Source organism: Microcaecilia unicolor, chromosome 12 (genome assembly GCF_901765095.1).
Source record: "Microcaecilia unicolor chromosome 12, aMicUni1.1, whole genome shotgun sequence".
In the NCBI taxonomy this organism is placed as follows: Eukaryota; Metazoa; Chordata; class Amphibia; order Gymnophiona; family Siphonopidae; genus Microcaecilia; species Microcaecilia unicolor.
Window position 1 is genome coordinate 21,140,946 of NC_044042.1, and position 18,705 is coordinate 21,159,650.

Genomic DNA, 18,705 nt, shown 5'->3' on the forward strand with positions numbered 1-18,705 from the left:
GTAGCAATGAAAAATATTCTGCTTTCATCTAACCTCCCTTATTGTTTCCTTCCATTGCTGCAGAACAGCATAGGTGTGAAAATATGACAGAACGTGAACAATAAATAAATACTTTACAAATCAGCAATGAACAAAGTATTACATGAGCCAACTACAGCTAATCGTACTGACTGCTGCTGGTTCCTGATGAGTCAGACAGAGCAAAATCTTCATTTTAAAGGCTTCCTGGGGAGAGGAAGGAGGAAAAATAATTGCACAGATTCATGTTTGGTACACAAGATGTTGCCTGTAGAAGGGACACTTAAGGTTGGGATGTACGTGCTATGAGCGGCCATTTTGTTTTTGAAAACTTATGGCGGTTCATTAGAATCTTCCAAATTTTCACACAATTAGGGTCCAAATCAAAATAAATCTTATTATCCGCTATATCCGCTTCACAGAGTTCAATGTGGTGTACAATAGACCAAAAAATACATTCAAAGCATACAGTTAAAAAAATCATAATAAAAGTACAATGTGGTCGAAAGCTGCAGATTTATGGGCCTAATTTTATATTTAGGTAAAAGGTTCTGTTCCCAGGTGACTACTTAAAGAGTTAATCCTGGGGTAAGATAATTGCTCTGACTTGAGATGGAAATCTCAGTTATACAAGATACCATCCACAGCCATCTGAGGAGCTCTTTGGGGTGGCACAGTGAAAACCCCTATTTTCATTCCTAGCTGAGGATCTGGCTAAGACTTGGAAGGCTGTTGAATTGATACTTCTAGTCCTTTAGGAAAGAACACACATTCAGTGCCCTCATAGTGACCACTGGTGGTGAGCTATAGGGCAGTGCTAGAAGGAAGCATCAGGAAAGTTCCTGAAAAGGACTTATTTCTGTTCAAGCTTACCCTTATTCAATAATATCCTTAACTGTCCAGTCTTACATTATGCCATCTTATAAGGCCATTGTTCCCAGTGCCAAGATGCAACAGCTGAGAACCTGTGGTAGGAGGGACTGGTAAGTAAAATCATCACACTACGCATCTAACGTGGGCTTTTCTATGCGGTCGATATCAGCCCGGGCATACACTGATGTCTCCTGCACAAAAAAGGCAGCCTGTACGGTAAAAATCTTGTGTTAACTATCTAATGCAAGAGTGGGCAGGAGATGGGCATGACATGGGCAGGCAGAAGTGTGGCTGGCAGGGACAGCTAGTGCATGGGTTGGTACTGTACACTAGCCATCATGACTGCCAATAGCTGAACTTATCATCACTTCAAGAGGAGACTACTGCGATGGGTCACTGGCATCATTTTGGATTCAGGCGCCAACCTGGGCAGCAGCAGAGGAGGACTGCTGCCACCTAGCACCACCGTCCCACCAATGCAGACCCTTGGGTAAGTTTTGGGGGAGGGGTTCACGTTTCTTAAATGGGGTGGAGTATTTTTGGCTGGGAGGTTGGGTTTGCCATGGGGGGGGGGGGGCGGTAGAATTTTGTTCTGCTCAGGAGGGGTGGCGTTATGTCCAGAGGGACTGGCACTGTGTCAGAGGGGTTGAGGTTGTGCTTGGGGAGGGGGGGCAGGGAATGGGTAGCCATGGCAGCTGTCATGTTGCATGTTAATGTGCTGGTTGTATGTTAACTGTGTGCCTTGTACCAGAAATGCATGGCAGATTCAGGGCACGACTCCTGCATTTACTGCAAGGGCTTTGCACTTAACATGTGGTATGCTTTGCTCTTAATATGCATTATGTGCAAAACTTACCATGTTTTAGTAAAAAGACCCCTTAGAAACATTACCTAATTCCACTGAATGCCCGAATGGCTTCATTCTTCCAGTGTGCTGTCTCTGTGCTCTCTATAGAGTGATGAAACTAGAAAAAAATGCTGATATAGTGAATCACTCGGGTGCAGTCTTCACTGGCTCCCTATCCGTTTTCGCATCCTGTTCAAACTTCTTCTACTAACCTATAAATGTACTCACTGTGCTTCTCCCCAGTATCTCTCCACACTCGTCCTTCCCTACACCCCTTTCCCGTGCACTCCGCTCCATGGATAAATCCTTCTTATCTGTTCCCTTCTCCACTACTGCCAACTCCAGACTTCGCGCCTTCTGTCTCGCTGCACCCTACGCCTGGAATAAACTTCCTGAGCCCCTACGTCTTGCCCCATCCTTGGCCACCTTTAAATCTAGACTGAAAGCCCACCTCTTTAACATTGCTTTTGACTCGTAACCACTCGCCTCCACCTACTCTCCTCTTCTCCTTCCTGTACACATTAATTGATTTGATTTGCTTACTTTATTTATTTTTTTGTCTATTAGATTGTAAGCTCTTTGAGCAGGGACTGTCTTTCTTCTATGTTTGTGCAGCGCTGCGTATGCCTTGTAGCGCTATAGAAGTGATAAATAGTAATAGTAGTAGTCTCTTGTAACCAGAGCTAATATTGTGATGTCATAATGCCTCAGTCCACCAATAAGAGCCAACCTCATCAGTGATGTCACAATGGCTTGATTGTCCTATACTTGGCTTACTTTTATTACATAGCTCTTTGAGCAGGGACTGTCTTTCTTCTATGTTTGTGCAGCGCTGCGTACGCCTTGTAGCGCTATAGAAACGCTAAATAGTAGTAGAATGCCATCAGAAAGGTGTTAATGGAAAAGAAATTCATACTGGAAGAGAGATGAAAACGTCGAATCCACGCAGGAAGCTCTTTAGGAGGCATTTATTTTCTTCCTTTTCAGATCTTTTTTGATTTTATGTAGTTGCTTCACCAATTTTTCTTTGCTTGGACTACAAGCTACAAAAGAGTTTGGGTTTTTTTTTTCCAGTCATAGCCTCACTATTTTCACTCAAAGCCTCTTTTTTTTGTTTTTTTTTCTCTGTGTAGTTTCATTAAATTTTAAGCGTTGAGGAGCAGAGACCATCTCTTTTAAGTATAAAGAGCTCTGTATACTCATAGCGCTATACTGATTAAAATAATAATGACTGTGAAAGGAATCAGCTGGGCCCAAAATGCTGCAGCGGAGGATAAGCTCCTTGACAGACCTTTCATCCTACTGTGATCATAACTGGTCTTAAAACCATATAACTGTGCCACTTAAACTTAGTTCTTAAGTTCTCTCTTTTTTTTTTTTGCTGACCCTTGGAATAAGAGTCTCTCGTCTTTATAAACTGGTCACTTCAAGCCATCAATCTTGACTTGAGCTGTCACGGATCTGTGACGCCTATATGTAGTCAGCCCACTTCTACATATGAAATGTATTTGAATTACAGTGCTGGTGACACTCCCATTAGCGTTCTCTGTCTTCCTTCAGTTGTGCTACCAATCACATCAGGGAGCCATGTTGATCATATCCGCACTGCAGGGACATGACCTCCTCTTGCTCTCCGCCACGTTCTCCTTGATTTCTCTGCCCTCAAGGTCACTGTTTGCGTCCTCAGTCTTTGGTTTGAGTTTGAAGGAAGAGTCTTTGCGGGTGAGGGCGGGAGCCTGAAATCCAGGATACCCCATGCTGGGGGTAATTCGCTTTTCTGTTCAAAAAAATAAAATATATGAAATATATTTCTATGGCCATGGCAAATTCAGCCTGGTTGAAAGAAAACCCTCTAGTTTTAGGATTGTCTCACTAGAGTAATTCAGAGAAAGGCAAAGAGAGCCACGGTAATTTCTGACCTCAGTTATCACAGTTGGTACCTTTACTTAGTACCTTATTCCATCATAAATAATACATAGTGTCCGGAAAAAAAAACGGGACCCCTTACACAGTTTCAAAATACTTTACAAATGTTTAAACATTTAGGGGGGGTCTTTTACTAAAGCTCAGCTTGAGTTATCTGCAGCAGGGCCCACTTTATTCCAATGGGCCCTGCTGCCGATAACTCGAGCTAAATAACCCCCTTAGTTATGACCTTTGAAAATATATTAGCCCAACCTTTATTAGGAAGCTCCCTTAGCAAACGCTTTGTGCCATACGCCTTATTTTGTCGCAAAAATGTAATCGCAACTTCATCTTCTTTGCTAAAGGTTCCTTTTACAAAGTTGCGCTACTGATTAACGATGTGCTGGATGCAAAGGAGCCCATTCAATTCCCATGGGCTTCTTCGCATTCAGCGCATGCTAATCAGTAGCGCCACCCTGTAAAAGGAGCCTCAAATGCCATTTTGCTAAAGTGGATCTTAATGGTCACTTCCTGAATGACATCATTTTGATAACAGGGATCATCCAGTTTTAGCCTCTTGCAGTAACACCTGTCAGCAATAATCTTCTAATATAATAATTCGCACCTCCAACATTCTGAAGCTGACAGTGAAGTCGTGTAGTGTTTGTAGGGTTGGTAATCGCCCCGCCCTCGAGGGAACTCTGTGGTTTCGCTTCTGTAGTTCCTGTGGTCCCGCCCTTCTGCAAACAGGAAATGAGGGCGGGACCAGAGGAACAGCTGAAACAAGCCGCGTCTGTACTTGCTGCACTTCAGTGTTGCAGGACGAGCAGGAGGTAAAACCTTTTAAACAGCAGCTGCCACGTACGAAGGGCTGGGGCACCCGCACATGTCCTCTTTGCTGTCGGAGGCCACAGAGGGAGGGAGGCGCTGGCTTGTGGAAATGGGAGGAGGGGGACGCAGACATCGGAGGAGAGGGCGTACGAAGGGCTGGGGCACCCGCACATGTCCTCCTGGCTGTCGGAGGCCACAGAGGGAGGGAGGCGCTGGCTTGTGGAAATGGGAGGAGGGGCCCGGATAGAGGGGGGGGGGTCCTGAGACGAGAGAGAGGGGGGAGGGGGGTCCTGAGACAAGAGAGAGAGGGGGGGAGGGGGGTCCTGAGACAAGGGGGGAGAACATTAATGGCAGAAGGTCATTACCTTGCTAGCGCCCGTTTCATTTCAATGAGAAACGGACTTTTTTTTTACTAGTTGTTTAATAAATGCTTCCAAGTAATCCTAAAGCTTATTACCAGTTTTGCAAAGTTATCTATCTATCACAGTAGTTCTATTATTAGGTTTCAATTTACTGTTTTCAAGTTTACCTCATTTATTGTTATTTATACTTGGTTATTTTGCTATCGTTATGCTGTTAATCAAAATTGTAAGTTTTATGTCAAACTGTACCTGCTGTACATCGCCTTGGGTGAATCTCTTCATAAAGGCGGTTAATAAATCCCAATAAATAAATTATCTGTGATTAGTTATTCTTCACAGTAACCCAGAGAGGACAGAACACAAACAGAGAAATTCTTTCCCAAAGTGGACAGTCATTCAAATTATTTTAGGTTGTGAAGGGCAAATCATAGGGGAAAACAAAATAGTAACCGATGGCAAAAAAACAACAAAATATATAGCATGGCTTGAAAAAGGTGGTGGACCAGAGCCAGCAGGAAGTATTCTGTATACTTTGAGGTGCAAAGCAGGTGGTATAAAGCGGCCGAAAGAGGCATGGAAACTTCAAATGAAACCTTCACATTCACTTTCCCCACAGGAAAAGTATGTGTAATCTTGGCAGTATACACGTTTCCTCACACAGGGTCTGGTATATAGTCTCCAAAGGGGCAATTAAAAGGCATTTTGGTGAACATATGAAAATCCTAAGAAAGGCACCTAAAGTTGGCTGCCAGGATGATCTGTGCTAAGCGCAAATTCTGTATCGGTAATTTTCCTCAGGATTCTATATATCGCACCAAGATTTCAATGCAGAAATGTACCCCCCCCCCTTTTTTTTTTTTACAAAGCTGGGCTAGTGATGGGCTGTGTCGGCAATACTATGCAGCTTTGTAAAAGGGGGGGGGGATTAATTAGATAAACTAATTGGCATTAATTAGAATTTACATGCACTACTTCCTAAGCGTAGTCTGTAATGTGGTGCGTGTCAATATGTTGCATAGTTGAAAAGTGGGTGTGGTTATGGGCATGGAATGGGCGGGCTGTGTTTCTAAAATCTATTCACGTTATAGAATACACTCGCTCTGCGCCTAATTTAGGCGTCAGGATTGACTGTGACAAAATTTAGTCACATGGACCAGTGCTTGGCATATTCTATAAACCGCGCAGAAATTCAGGCTTATTCTATAAAGTACGCCTAAATTAAAGCATACTTTATAGAATCGCCTCAGTGAATTTCATTTTGGTGCCAAATTTTTAGGCGTGATATATATAGAATCCAATCCTATCTGCGCAAGTCTGAAGTTATGTGCTAACTTTAGGTGCAAGAACTTATGCCAAACAGGGATGTAGCCCGAACTCAAATTTTTTTTTTTTTTGGGGGGGAGGGAGGGTTCAGGGGTAGACTGGGGGAGCCAAGTATTTCCTGTCAGTTATCCTCCCCCTCCCCTTTTGAATCAAACCTTTACTGGTGGAAATGCTCAAGCCCTGCCAGAGCCACATCTGTACTGCTGAAGCAGTGAGGAAGCCAGCAGGGTGCTCCATCTTCTGACACCAGCACTTCTGCACCAGGGTTGCCAAATAAAAAAAAAAAATTCCCACACAAAACAGCCCAAAACCCGCCCAAAAACCGCACACACCCCACCCCTCTGTCATCAACCCCGCCCCTTCCATCATCACCCCCACCCCCACCATCATCAACCCCGCCCCTTCTGTCATCACCCGCCCCCGCCGTCATCAGCCCCACCCCTTCTGTCATCACCCTGCCCTCACCGTCATCAGCTCCACCCCCACTGTCATCGCCCCGCCCAATACATTAGCAAACCCTGCCCAAAATGTCACAAACCCCGCCTCTGTCGCCATTAGCCCCACCCCCCGCCGGCCGAAAAACCGCCCCAAAACCCGCACAGAAAAAACAAATCGAGCCCAAAAAACCGCAACCCGCCGCGGGCAAAAGTTTCCTGCGGCGGGTTGCGGAAAACCGCCCATCTGGCAACCGTGTTCTGCACATGCTCAGTTCAATGTATAAACAGAGCATGTGCAGAGGGTGCTGGCACTGGTGGCTGTAGCACTCTGCCTGCTTCCTCCCTGCTTCAGCAGTACTGGCGGGGCTTGGGCATCCCCGCCAGCTACGCATCCGGTGCCACAATTTTGAATTGGGCCCAGGCTCCCCCCGTGGCTACACCACTGATGCCCCCTCAATGGCTGGTGTAAAATGCTCACTCCTAACTGGATAATTAGGAATGTAGCTAACAGTATTCTAGAACCCACGTTTGTAAGTGCTAGAAAAACCCCTGACTCGCCCAGGTCCATGCCCCAATTATTTGTTATGGATTTTGCATGCACAATTGGTACAATACCAGCTAAGGGCAGTTACACATGTAACTGCAAATTAGTGCCAATTGGTTCCACTAAACACCAATTAAAGCCAATTGGGTTTTAAGTTACACCTTAATTCCTGACTTGCATGCACAACTTTGCGTACTAAGCGCAGAACTGTACACACAAGTTTATAGAATTAGAGGTACAGTGTGTTGCACGCAGAAATAGCCTTTTATGAAACTGGCTTTTATGAAACTACAATGTAGTAAATTTAAAACGAACCGGAGAAAATTTTTCTTCACTCAACGTGTAATTAAACTCTGGAATTTGTTGCCAGAGAATGTGGTAAAGGCGGTTAGCTTAGCGGAGTTTAAAAAAGGTTTGGACGGCTTCCTAAAGGAAAAGTCCATAGACCGTTATAAAATGGACTTGGGGAAAATCTACTATTTCTGGGATAAGCAGTATAAAATGTTTTGTACTTTTTTGGGATCTTGCCAGGTATTTGTGATCTGGATTGGCCACTGTTGGAAACAGGATGCTGGGCTTGATGGACCTTTGGTCTTTCCCAGTATGGCAATACTTATGTACTTATGTGTGCATGAACATATACACATACAGTTTGTATGCGTGTAAATTTACCTGACATGAGCAGAAATGTTTCCGGGGTGGGGTTGAGGAAGGGTTAGCATTTATGCAAATATGTTAGGAAAAATGCATGCAAAATATAATCTGGGAAATGTGTGTGTGTAGTTTCTGTGGGGTGTTCAAAGTTCGCTGCCCAGCGTGCACAGAGGTCGGAAAGTACTAAACAACTGGATATTTCAGCGCTGCGTACTGTGCGATATGCAGAAACCAGGTTGGTTGCTTTTTCGTTAGCCGGCTCACTCTTGTGAAATCATTTGCCAGGGTATTTGTGTCTGTGGGAGGATTTGAAACAGTGTAAGAGATATTTGCTTTTCTTCCTGATTAAGCAAGATTCCATGTAGAACCTTAAAGAGTAGCAACATTCCAGAACTCCTAAGAGTAGCAACAGTCTGGAATCAAAAATAGTTGCAAGATTCCATGCTACCAGTCCTGGGGCAACCCAATGGCTTCCCCCATGTCCATTTCAAAAACAGACTATGAACGTTTCCCCCAGGAACTTGTCCAAACCTTTTTTTAAACCCAAATACACTACCTGCTGTTACCATATCTTCCGGCAGTGGCATAGGAAGGGGGGGGGGGGGTGGGGCGGTCCGCCCCGGGTGCACGCCGCTGGGGGGGGGGGGGGTGTCGGCTCTGCTGGTTCCCTGCTCCCTCTGCCCCGGAACAGGTTACTTCCTGTTCCGGGACAGAGAGAGCAGGGAAACAGCGGAGCTGACACAGCTCCCAGCGACGTGCAGTTGGGGTGGATCGGCCCTCCCGCCCGCTCCCCGCTTTCCTATGCTAGTAAGAATGCGCTCCGGGCAGGGAGGTGTGCGCCTAGGGGGGGTGCGTGGTGCTGCACCTGGGGAGGGGGCGGGGGGGGGGCGCAGCGGCGACCCGCCCCGGGTGTCAGCCGCCCTCGCTACGGCACTGTCTTCCGGCAATGAGTTCCAGAGTTTAACTATTCGTTGAGTGCAAAAATATTTCCTCCTATTTGTTTTAAAAGTATTTCCATGTAACTTCCTTGAGTGTCACTGAGTGTCTCCTCTGACCAGTGCAGCACTCTTCAGGCAGCGCTGGGACAGCCCAGGGGCAGAGCCAAGTTCTGCTCAGTTAATGGCGATATTCAGCCCTAAATAAGGGGCTTTGACGTTAGCTTCAGAACTTTTAGTACAAGAACAGTGCTGGGCAGACTTCTACGGTCTCTGCCCTGAGAATGGCAAGGACAAATCAAACTCGGGTATAAATTATCGCATACCATGTAAAATGAGTTTATCTCGTTGGGCAGACTGGATGGACCATAAGGGTCTTTATCTGCCGTCATTTACTACGTTAGTACGTTAACTGGTAGTGATTATCAGTGGGAACTACTTTATTAGGCTGGGCACATCAAGAACCTTCTCTAACCCTCTGGACATGCCACATTGAGCCTGCCATGAGTGGGAAAGCGCGGGGTACAAATGTAACAAAAAAAAAAAATATATATATATAAAAGTGATGGGACACTAATGCTTGTGCTGTCGTCCTGATTGGACTTTGTGAGATTTTGTGCGGTTGTGTGGTGGTAGTGAGGGGCCCTAGCAGGGCTGGTTCAAGGGACTGTGGTGCCCCTGAGCCAACGTTTACTTTGGCATATCTCCCCCCCCCCCCCCCCCACAGACATAATCTGGTATCTCTCCCTCCACTCCTCTACCTATGCATGAGATAGAGGGGAAAATATTGGATGACAAGTCCCCCCTCCTGCTGGACCAGGTGAGATACTGGCTCAGGGCACCACAGTCCCATTCCAGCATATATCCCTCTAGGAGTTTGAAGGTAGACCAGACTGGGATTTTGATGCCCTTTATCACTGACATCCTGGCCCAGTGCCTCACCTGGTCCATAAGCTGAGCCAGCCCTGGGCCCCTGGGAGCTTTTTATGTAGGGAGGAGATTGGGGTATCCAGTGCTTGCATTTTTTAAAATATCAGGATGAGAATGAAGAGAGGGATCATTGGCCTGCCCCTCCCCCTTTTTTAAGGGCTTGCAAGTGTATAATTTCCCTGCATACTTTTGTTTTGAAAATGTGCCTGCACCGCCAAAGGAAAAGTCTGCCTGTACGAAGTTTTACAATTACTTCCCTTTATACTGATGAACAATTAGAAAAACTGAAAGTGGACCGGATGAGATCTATTGGAGGGTATTGCGGGACCTCAGGGAGGTTTTTGAGGGTTAAAAGATTTGGTAACAAGAAGAGATTCCAGGACTGGAGAAGAGCAAATGTGGTTCCCTGTTCACAAAAGCGGTGACGGAGAAGAAGTGGGAAACCACAAGCTAGAAAGCCTCACGTCAGTGGTTAGAAAGGAGAGTGAACTTCCTGCATTCCAATAGGTTACAATATCCAAGGCAGCCTGGTTTTACCAGGGGAAAATTGTGCCAAACGAATCTAATTGATTTCGTTGACTGGGCTACCAGAGAATTGGATCGAGGGCATTTGCTAGATGTAGTCTACCTGGATTTCAGGAAAGCCTTTGACACAGTTCCTCATTTATAAACTGAACGGGTTGAAGTTAGGACCCAAAGTGGTGAACTGGATTAGAAACCAGCTGACTGACCAATGACACAGGGTGGTGGTAAATGGAACTTGCTTGGAGTAAGGAAAGGTGAGTAGTGGAGTGCCTCAAGGATCGGCACTGGGGCTGATTCTGTTCAATATATTTGTGAGCAACATTGCCCAACGGATAGAAGGAAAAATTTGCCTTTTTGTGGAGTACATGAATATTTGCAACAGAGTGGACAGCATGAGAAGTGATCTACAAAAATTAAAATAATGCTCCAGATTTGGAAGCTAAAATTTAATGCAAAGCAGTGAAGAGTGATGTACATGGGGTGTAGAAATCCAAAGAAGTTATGCACTAGAGGATGAAGGGCCGACATGCATGGACCGGAAAAGGGCCCTTGGGGTGACAGGGGTAAATTTTGTACAGATCGCCTAAAGTTAAGCGCTGGGATACTGCGCATTAAGTGTGAATTGTGTGTGTAATTGCCATTATCGAATACGAGTGGAAATTTGGCGTTTATACCATGTCAATGGTTGGGGTAAATGTCCACGCCTCAATGTAACAGTTGCACGTATAACTGCCAGTGTTCTATAATTTTCACTTCATTTTTCATTTATTACAATTTATATTTCGCACATATCCAGAGCGGAGTACAACACCCCACATAATAATACATTACACAAAAACAAAACATAAGCACATACAGCGATCAAATGACAATACTCATGTCCACTGGAGCCTGAAGTCAAATTCAGTCTGGAAGCCGTTTCAACAATCACTTAAACACAACCAGATTTTTCTGTTTCCTAAGGACAACAGGCAATTTATTCCACTCAACAGGGCCAGCAACAGAATAAACTCTCCTCCTGGTGGATTCCAAACGAACAAGTGGAAAGTCAGGAACCTCTAACGAAGTTCTCAGAGTGCAAAGCTTGTAAATAGGCTGATAAGTAATGAGATGATTCCTGGTAAACACCGTGACCAACAGGCTGAACTTAATACGGTCTGGTACAGGGAGCCATGAAGCTTTTCCAGGAAGGGAAAAACATGTTCGTATTTTGACAATCCATACAGCAAACCAACAGTAGAATTAAATACCATTTGCAAAGAATGTAGCACTTACTGTATAAGTGCTGAGCACAAAAAAAAAAAAACCAAAACAAAACAGAAGAACAATTCTCCACAGAGAATCAGAAGAAACGAGACAGTTTTCAAATCAGGTTTGGTTCAATGTGGCTTGCATAATAACAAGGGTAGTCAACAACAGTGGCATAGGAAGGGGGTGGGGGGGGGGGGGGGGGGGGGGGGGGGGGGGGGGGGGGGGCGGTCCGCCCCGGGTGCACGCGCTCGGGGGGTGCCGGCCCGCTGGTTCCCTGCTCTCTCTGCCCCGGAACAGGTTACTTCCTGTTCCGGGGCAGAGAGAGCAGGGAACCAACGGGGCCGACGCAGCTCCGAGTGACGTGCACTTGGGGCGGATCGGCCCTCCCGCAGGTAAGAATGCGGTCCGGGGGGGGTCGCTCTGGAGGGGGGGTGCGCCGCAGAGGGGGGGGGTCGCGCCGTGCTGCACCCGGGGGGGGGGGGGGTGCGCAGCGGCGACCCGCCCCGCGTGTCATTAGCCCTCGCTACGGCACTGGTCAACAAGATTTACTGTAACACATAACAGCAGACAACAGGCTTGGCAAAGCTTAACTAATAAAAAAGAGCAGTCCAATTGACTTAATTTAACAGAGAAAGGCATTTAACAGGCAACATTGTAGCAAAAAAACAGTTTGAACGTACTGTGATGGGCGATAGTACAGTGGGACTTAGGGATGGTAGTGTCTGTGAGTCTTAGGGGGAGTAAGAGAAACAAGAGTCCAACGTTTAGGGAAGTGGCAGTTGTTGATCAGCAGAAACTGATGAAGGGCAGAGTTTGCATGTGAACGGTTGTTGGTGACAATTATCCTACATCGGTAAAACATTTTGAGAAGAGGTGTGATTTTTAACGTTTTGCGAAATAGAAGGTGATCAGTTATTCTTCTAACGATCAGGGTAGGGCGTTCCAGGTCTTTGTGACAAGGTAGGAGAACCCTGTGATGTACAGAGATTTATATATTTCTTCTTTGCAGTTTGGAGAGTGGGCTAGAAGACGAGTGTCTGTCAGGGCGTTCCTTCGCGTAATCAGTGGAGTGGAACAGGTGGATGTGAAGCGTCTGTTCACGCTTTCCAAAAGTACTAGGACTAGGGGGCATGCGATGAAACTACAGTGTAGTAAATTTAAAACAGATCGGAGAAAATATTTCTTCACCCAACGCGTAATTAAACTCTGGAATTCGTTGCCGGAGAACGTGGTGGAGGCGGTTAGCTTGGCAGAGTTTAAAAGGGGGTTAGACGGTTTCCTAAAGGACAAGTCCATAAACCGCTACTAAATGGACTTGGGAAAAATCCACAATTCTAGGAATAACATGTATAGAATGTTTGTACGTTTGGGAAGCTTGCCAGGTGCCCTTGGCCTGGATTGGCCACTGTCGTGGACAGGATGCTGGGCTCCATGGACCCTTGGTCTTTTCCCAGTATGGCATTACTTATGTACTTATGTCGATTGTTTTGATCATGTACGCTGGGGATATACCCCGTATAGTTGTGCTAGGATCTTAAAGTTAATTCTAGCTTTTATCAGGAGCCAGTGGAAGGCTGTAGTAGGGGGGAGGGTTTTTTTTGGTAGCGGGGAGATCTGAAGATCAGGCGGGCAGCCGTGTTTTGGGTAGTTCCCCATCTACTATAATAAAACTTACCCTCAACGTTCTGAGGACACTGATGTCAGTGAAGCCAAGCTCTGACTTCCTTCAAAAAGGTTCGAAGGTTCGTGGTGGTGAAGCCACCAAAATCGCTCCGGGCCCCTCCCTCGAGGGCGGAGCAATGGCAGAACAACGAAGGGGTTGGCAGGGAGGGAGGCGGGTGGGAAATCGCTCCGGGCCCCGCCCTCGCGTCAAATGTCATGACGTTGGGGGCGGAGCAATGGAAGAATAACGAAGGGGTTGGCCAGGGAGGGAGGGAGGGAGGGGGGGTGTTGGCGACGAACACCTTGCTAGCGCCCGTTTCATTTGATCTGAAACGGGCCTCTTTTACTGGTTACTAAATAAAGATAACTGTTTATCTTGATGCTCAGTGGCTTTTTGAAGCTCCAACTCTATTCTGTTTTATTTAAAGCACTAAAATTTGATCAAGAAATAAATATTTTGTTTTTTTTTTTGTTGGGTGGTGAGTGAGGGAGATTTGTTTTTATTCTGATTTTGGATTGCCAGTTTCCTTTTGCTTCCTTAAACCTGCAGCTCAGATGAAATCGGCCTCTAGGCTGGGTTATGGTACTATGAGAGTCTTCCTATGAAATGATCTGGGGTGGAGGTCTGTCCCTATTTTATATCCCCTACCAATTCATTTAGTTCACTTAATGCAGCAACAGTCATTGGCCAGGGGCCACACCCTCCACAGCAGGTAAACATGGGTGCAGAATCTGGCCAGCAGGTGTCACCGAGTTACCATATTTGCCGTGACAAAAAAAGAGGACACAAAATATAATCCAGCCATGTCCCATGTCACACCCCCACACCACCCTCTGTCACACTAGGGTTACCATTCGTCCGGATTTCCCCGGACATGTCCTCTTTTTGAGGGCATGTCCGGGGCGTCTGGCGGGTTTTGCCCGCACGCACGTTTGTCCGGATTTCTGGACAAACGTGCGTGTGGGAGGGTGTGCGTGCGATTGCGCGATCCTTCGGCGCCGTGGCTCTCCCCTCCCCTTCCTTACCATCTTCTCTGGTGGTCTAGTGACGTCTTCGGGGCAGGAAAGAGCCCCCTCTTTCCTGCCCGGAGCGCTGCCTTGCCCATCCCTCCTTCTCGGTCTCGGCTGGGGATTCAAAATGGCCGCCGAAAGCTGAAGTCTCGCGAGGCCGCTTCGACTCTCAGCGGCCATTTTGAATCCCCAGCCGAGACCGAGAAGGATGTAGGCAAGGGCAGGCAGCGCTCCGGGCAGGAAAGAGGGGGCTCTTTCCTTCCTCCGAAGACGTCACTAGACCACCAGGGAAGATGGTAAGAAAGGGGAGTGGAACATGTGATGGGGGGAGGAGAGTATGTGATTGGGGGGGGCGTGGGGGAGGGGACTATGTGACGGGGAAGGGGAAAGGGACGGAATGAGGATCCAAAAGGGGCGTGACGGGGGCATGACATGTGTCCTCTTTTCAGAGGACACAACATGGTAACCCTATGTCACACCCCATCTCACCCCGTCATGCCTCGCCCCAAGAAAGCCAGATTCTCTCCTTCTTTCCCATGTATGACCCCTCCCCAGCTTTTTTTCCAGACTCCCTCCACCCACCCACATGACTCCATTCGCATCGCATCCCCTCCTCTCCCCTCCTGTACCTTATCGTGGTGCCCTGGTGGTCTAATGGCCTCTTTCAGGGCAGGAAAGAGCCCCCTTTTTCCTGCCCGGTGCTGCCACAGACCTCTAACTCTTGGCGCAGCTTCAAAATAGCTGCCGAGAGTATCAAGCGGTGACCTCGCAAGATTTCTGCAGAAGTCTCACGAGGCCGCTGCTTGAACTGCTAAGTAAAGTAATAAGGTTAGTGTGTGCACAGTGTCTGGCTCAGTCTTTGTTTAATTAGGTGATTATCCAACTTGTTGCTGATTTTCTGGGTGAGACATTAGGAATTAGAAACATTTTTGTGTAGTTCACTTTAAAAGTAGCCTCGCTGTAAAAGCTCTCTTTGGATTTCAAGTCTAGTTCAGTGACCGACATTGTGGTCTTTAATACGTGGATATATTTCATAGCTGTCCAAGTCTTAGCCTTGTCCAGCAGGGGTCAGTCTAGGCAAAACAGCTACCATGCTAACACTGTGATGGGGCGGCTCTGAGCAGCTATGGATCACTGCCATCGTTTGCCCAAATCATAGCCTTCTCGTATGGTTTCAGTAACCGTTGCAAGGTGTCTCACCTCCCGGTGCAATTGGTTGCATCAGCCGGTTCATTTGCACGTTCCAGTGTTTCACGTTTGTGCTTGCCTGCCAAAGCTTTCTCTGTGCCATCTGAAACAAATAGATGAGAGTGAATCAGCAGGGCTAGGAGCCTGAGGACCCACCCCCAGGAAGCCATCGCTTTTTGATAAAGGCAGTATTATCAGCCCTATCTTAGTTCTTGAAAGCAGAAATGAGCTCTGCAGACTCGCTGCCTTATAAAGTCAGTAAGACAGGAGGGCCAAGCTAGCAGAAACTGGGCTGAGCTGTGCAGTCCTCAGCTTTTTTAGTTCACATCTGGCTTTGAATTCCAAGGCATACTTTGGCAGGTAAAACTCAGATCTAACCAAATGTGACGCTTTATGTCTTACCTGTACCCAATCCAACCCCAGACCTTCAACAGTACTAAATAATAGCATGTCCCATTGATACAGAGGGAACTAAATCCCAGAGAAGCAGAAAACTGGATTCTTGCTGGGCTGTGGCACATTGCTTGGACCAAAGATGATGCTGTCAAGGAGATTTCGTAGATGTGATACAACCTATAGAGACTCCAGTTTTCTCCATGACCATCACAGCTGCAAAAATCTGTTAAAGGGCAAACAGAGGCCCTTTTACTACGCTGCATTAGGTGATAACTTGCACCTAACGCAGCAGAAATGGCCTAACACAGGCTACGCTAAAGCGTTACGCATTAGGGGCCCTTTTACAAAAGCGCAGGAGGGCTTATTATTGTTTCCTGTGAGAAGGCATCTGAAAATCTAGCCTTGCTAGTCTTTTTACTGTGATAATGTTGCAGTTCTTCCCTTGTGATGGGATCTCCCTTTCACCTTGCCCAAGGCCACATTGGGCATCCCTTTGCCACAGAGGCGTAGGCAGACCTTGCGGTGGGAGGGGGCCAGAATCCAAGGTAGGGGGGCACATTTTAGTCTGCCGCCCCGCCGCCACCTCGCCCCCTCCCCCACTGCCTCGCCGGGTGGGTGCACTGCTGCAGCAAAGTACCTTGGCTGCCAGGGGTCCCCAACCCCCGCCAGCTGAAGCCTTCAGCGCCACCATGTTGCCTGCCGTGTTCTCTCTTCCTCCTCATGCCCTGCGTGCTCCTTTAAGAGAAACTGAGCATGTTCAATTTCACTAAAAGGAGCATGCAGGACGCGAGGGGGAAGAGAGAGCAGGGCAGGCAACGCGGAGGTGCTGGACAAGGCTTCAGCTGGCAGTGGTTGGGGACTCCTGCCAGCAAAACCAGGGGCCCAGAGGAAATTTGGGGGGGTCCCCCACGTAGCTACACCACTGCTGTGACATCTGTGACCACTCACCATCACATCCTGGTCAGCCCTTTGTCTGTTTTCCCTCACTTCTTCTAGCTGCTGCTGGGCCTCCTCCAAGGCTCTGGACTTGCTCTCCATTTCCTGCTTCAGCACAAGCTTCTCTTGCTGGGTGCGGGCGATGTACTCTTCCTGCTCCTCCTTCAGCTCCATCAATTGCTTTAACTTCTCCTCTTCTTCCATCAGTAACCTAAAGGGATAAGCCCTGCACTGTTAATGAGACCTGCGTAAAAAATGCTCCATACAGAGTCCCATCTGCATGAGTAACACATTATCTATTTTCAAAGCACTTAGCCTTACAAAGTTCTATAGAGGCTCATTTTCAAAGAGCACAGGCTTACAAAATTACATAGAGGCATATTTTCAAAGCACTTAGCCTTCCAAAATTCCATAGAAACCTATGGAACTTTATAAGTCTAAGTGCTTTGAAAATGAGCCCTGTCTTTTACTAAAGATTAGCGCATATGGAGGGGGAATTTCGATATGATGTCTAAGTCAAACTTTGGACATTTTGAGCAAAACGTCCCAAATCCGAATGGGAAATATAGCCATTTTCAAAACAGCAAGGTATCTATTTTTTTTCCCCGAAAAGGACACATGCTAGATAGATGTTTTTGTGCTCTGTGAGCTTATCTTTTTGGTCCATTTTTGGAAAAAAAAAAAAGCCATCCAAGTGTAAAATGCACAAAATGAAGCCACTGGGACAGGGTTGTGCTGGTAAAATTTTAACAACAGGCTCTTTCTCCGGACGTAGCCAGCTCTGCAGTTGGAAGGGCCGTGGGGGGGGGGGGGGGGGGGGGGGAGCAACACTTGCCTCTCTCTCCTCCCTCCCTTCGTGCGGGCACGCTAGGCATACCTTTGCTGGCAGCCAATAAATGGACTGCCACCACTCCCAACGTCTTGCTCTGAGCAGCATGCTGGAACTTCTCTCACATGCTTGAGAAGTCCCAGCCTGCTGCTCAGAGCTGGAAACAAGGAGTGGGGAGCAGCAGCAGTCTATTTACTTGGCTGACAGGGCTCAGCATCCCCACCAGCAAAGTAAAAGAGAATTCAGCAGGGGGCCCAAGCCCACATTTTGGGAGCCAGTTGTTAAAGTAGCCATGGAGGGCCCTACTTTAATAACCGGCTCCCAAAATTCTCAAAAAATTAACAACCGGCTCTTGCGAGCCTGTGAGAGCCTGCGCCAGCACACCACTGCACTGGGATGTAGGAGGGACCAGTATTCGTAGTAGACTTGCCACACAAACATCCTAGGACAGCAATGGAGCATCCTAGGAGGCACTGCTGTGGACTTTACATAAAAGCTCCCAATTACACATCTCACCATTGTTCCCTTGTCTGCTGAGCCCCCCAAAACCCACTACCCCCAATTGTACACCAATACAATAGCCATTATGGGTGAAGGGGTCACCTATATGTGGGTACAGTAGGGTTTCTGGTGAGTGTGGGAGGGCTCACACTTTCCACCACAAGTGTAACAGGTAGAATGGGATATGGGCCTTAGTCCTCCTCTCGCACTACTCCAGGGACCTGCTTGCTGCTCTAATAGAACCGGCTATAACATCTGAAGCTGTCATAGAGGTTGGTATGTACTGTTTTTAATCACAACTTTGGGGGGGGGGGGGGGGTCCAAGACCACGGGGGTAGTAAGGAGGAGTCATCCCTGATTCCCTCCAGTGGTCATCTGGTCATTTAGGGCACCTTTTTGTGCCTTGTTCGTTTTAAAAACAGGTCTAGACCAAAACATTTAAGTTGTAGCCCTAGATGCTTTGGTTTTGTTTCATTATGGCTATAAAACGTCCAAGCGTTAGGAATGCCATAAGCCTGCCCTAATCCCGCCCCCAACACACACCCTTGTGATACAGACGCACTGCAGACGAATTGCATAGATAAGCATCTGCAAAATAGGTATCAAAAATACCAATTTGGATGTTTTGAGAAGAAATTTGTCCAAAATGAGCCTCATTATCTGCCAGGCGACTTATTTTTCTTACGGGCCCTGAAAGGTGGTGTATCAAATTCCCATCCCCTTTCCCTTGTATTTCAAAACAAAATA

At 47.1% G+C, this 18,705-nt stretch overlaps 1 protein-coding gene across 1 annotated transcript in view; it reads right to left on the reverse strand.

Moving 5' to 3' along the window:
- Window positions 1-3,106: 3,106 nt before the first annotated feature.
- DEF6 (DEF6 guanine nucleotide exchange factor) overlaps window positions 3,107-18,705 on the reverse strand; it is a 77,487-nt gene continuing 61,888 nt past the window's right edge. Inside the window, 3 exon segments of the mRNA XM_030221358.1 lie at window positions 3,107-3,515; window positions 15,309-15,399; window positions 16,641-16,839. Coding sequence (XP_030077218.1) covers window positions 3,316-3,515; window positions 15,309-15,399; window positions 16,641-16,839 — 490 coding nt within the window. The 3' untranslated portion in view covers window positions 3,107-3,315.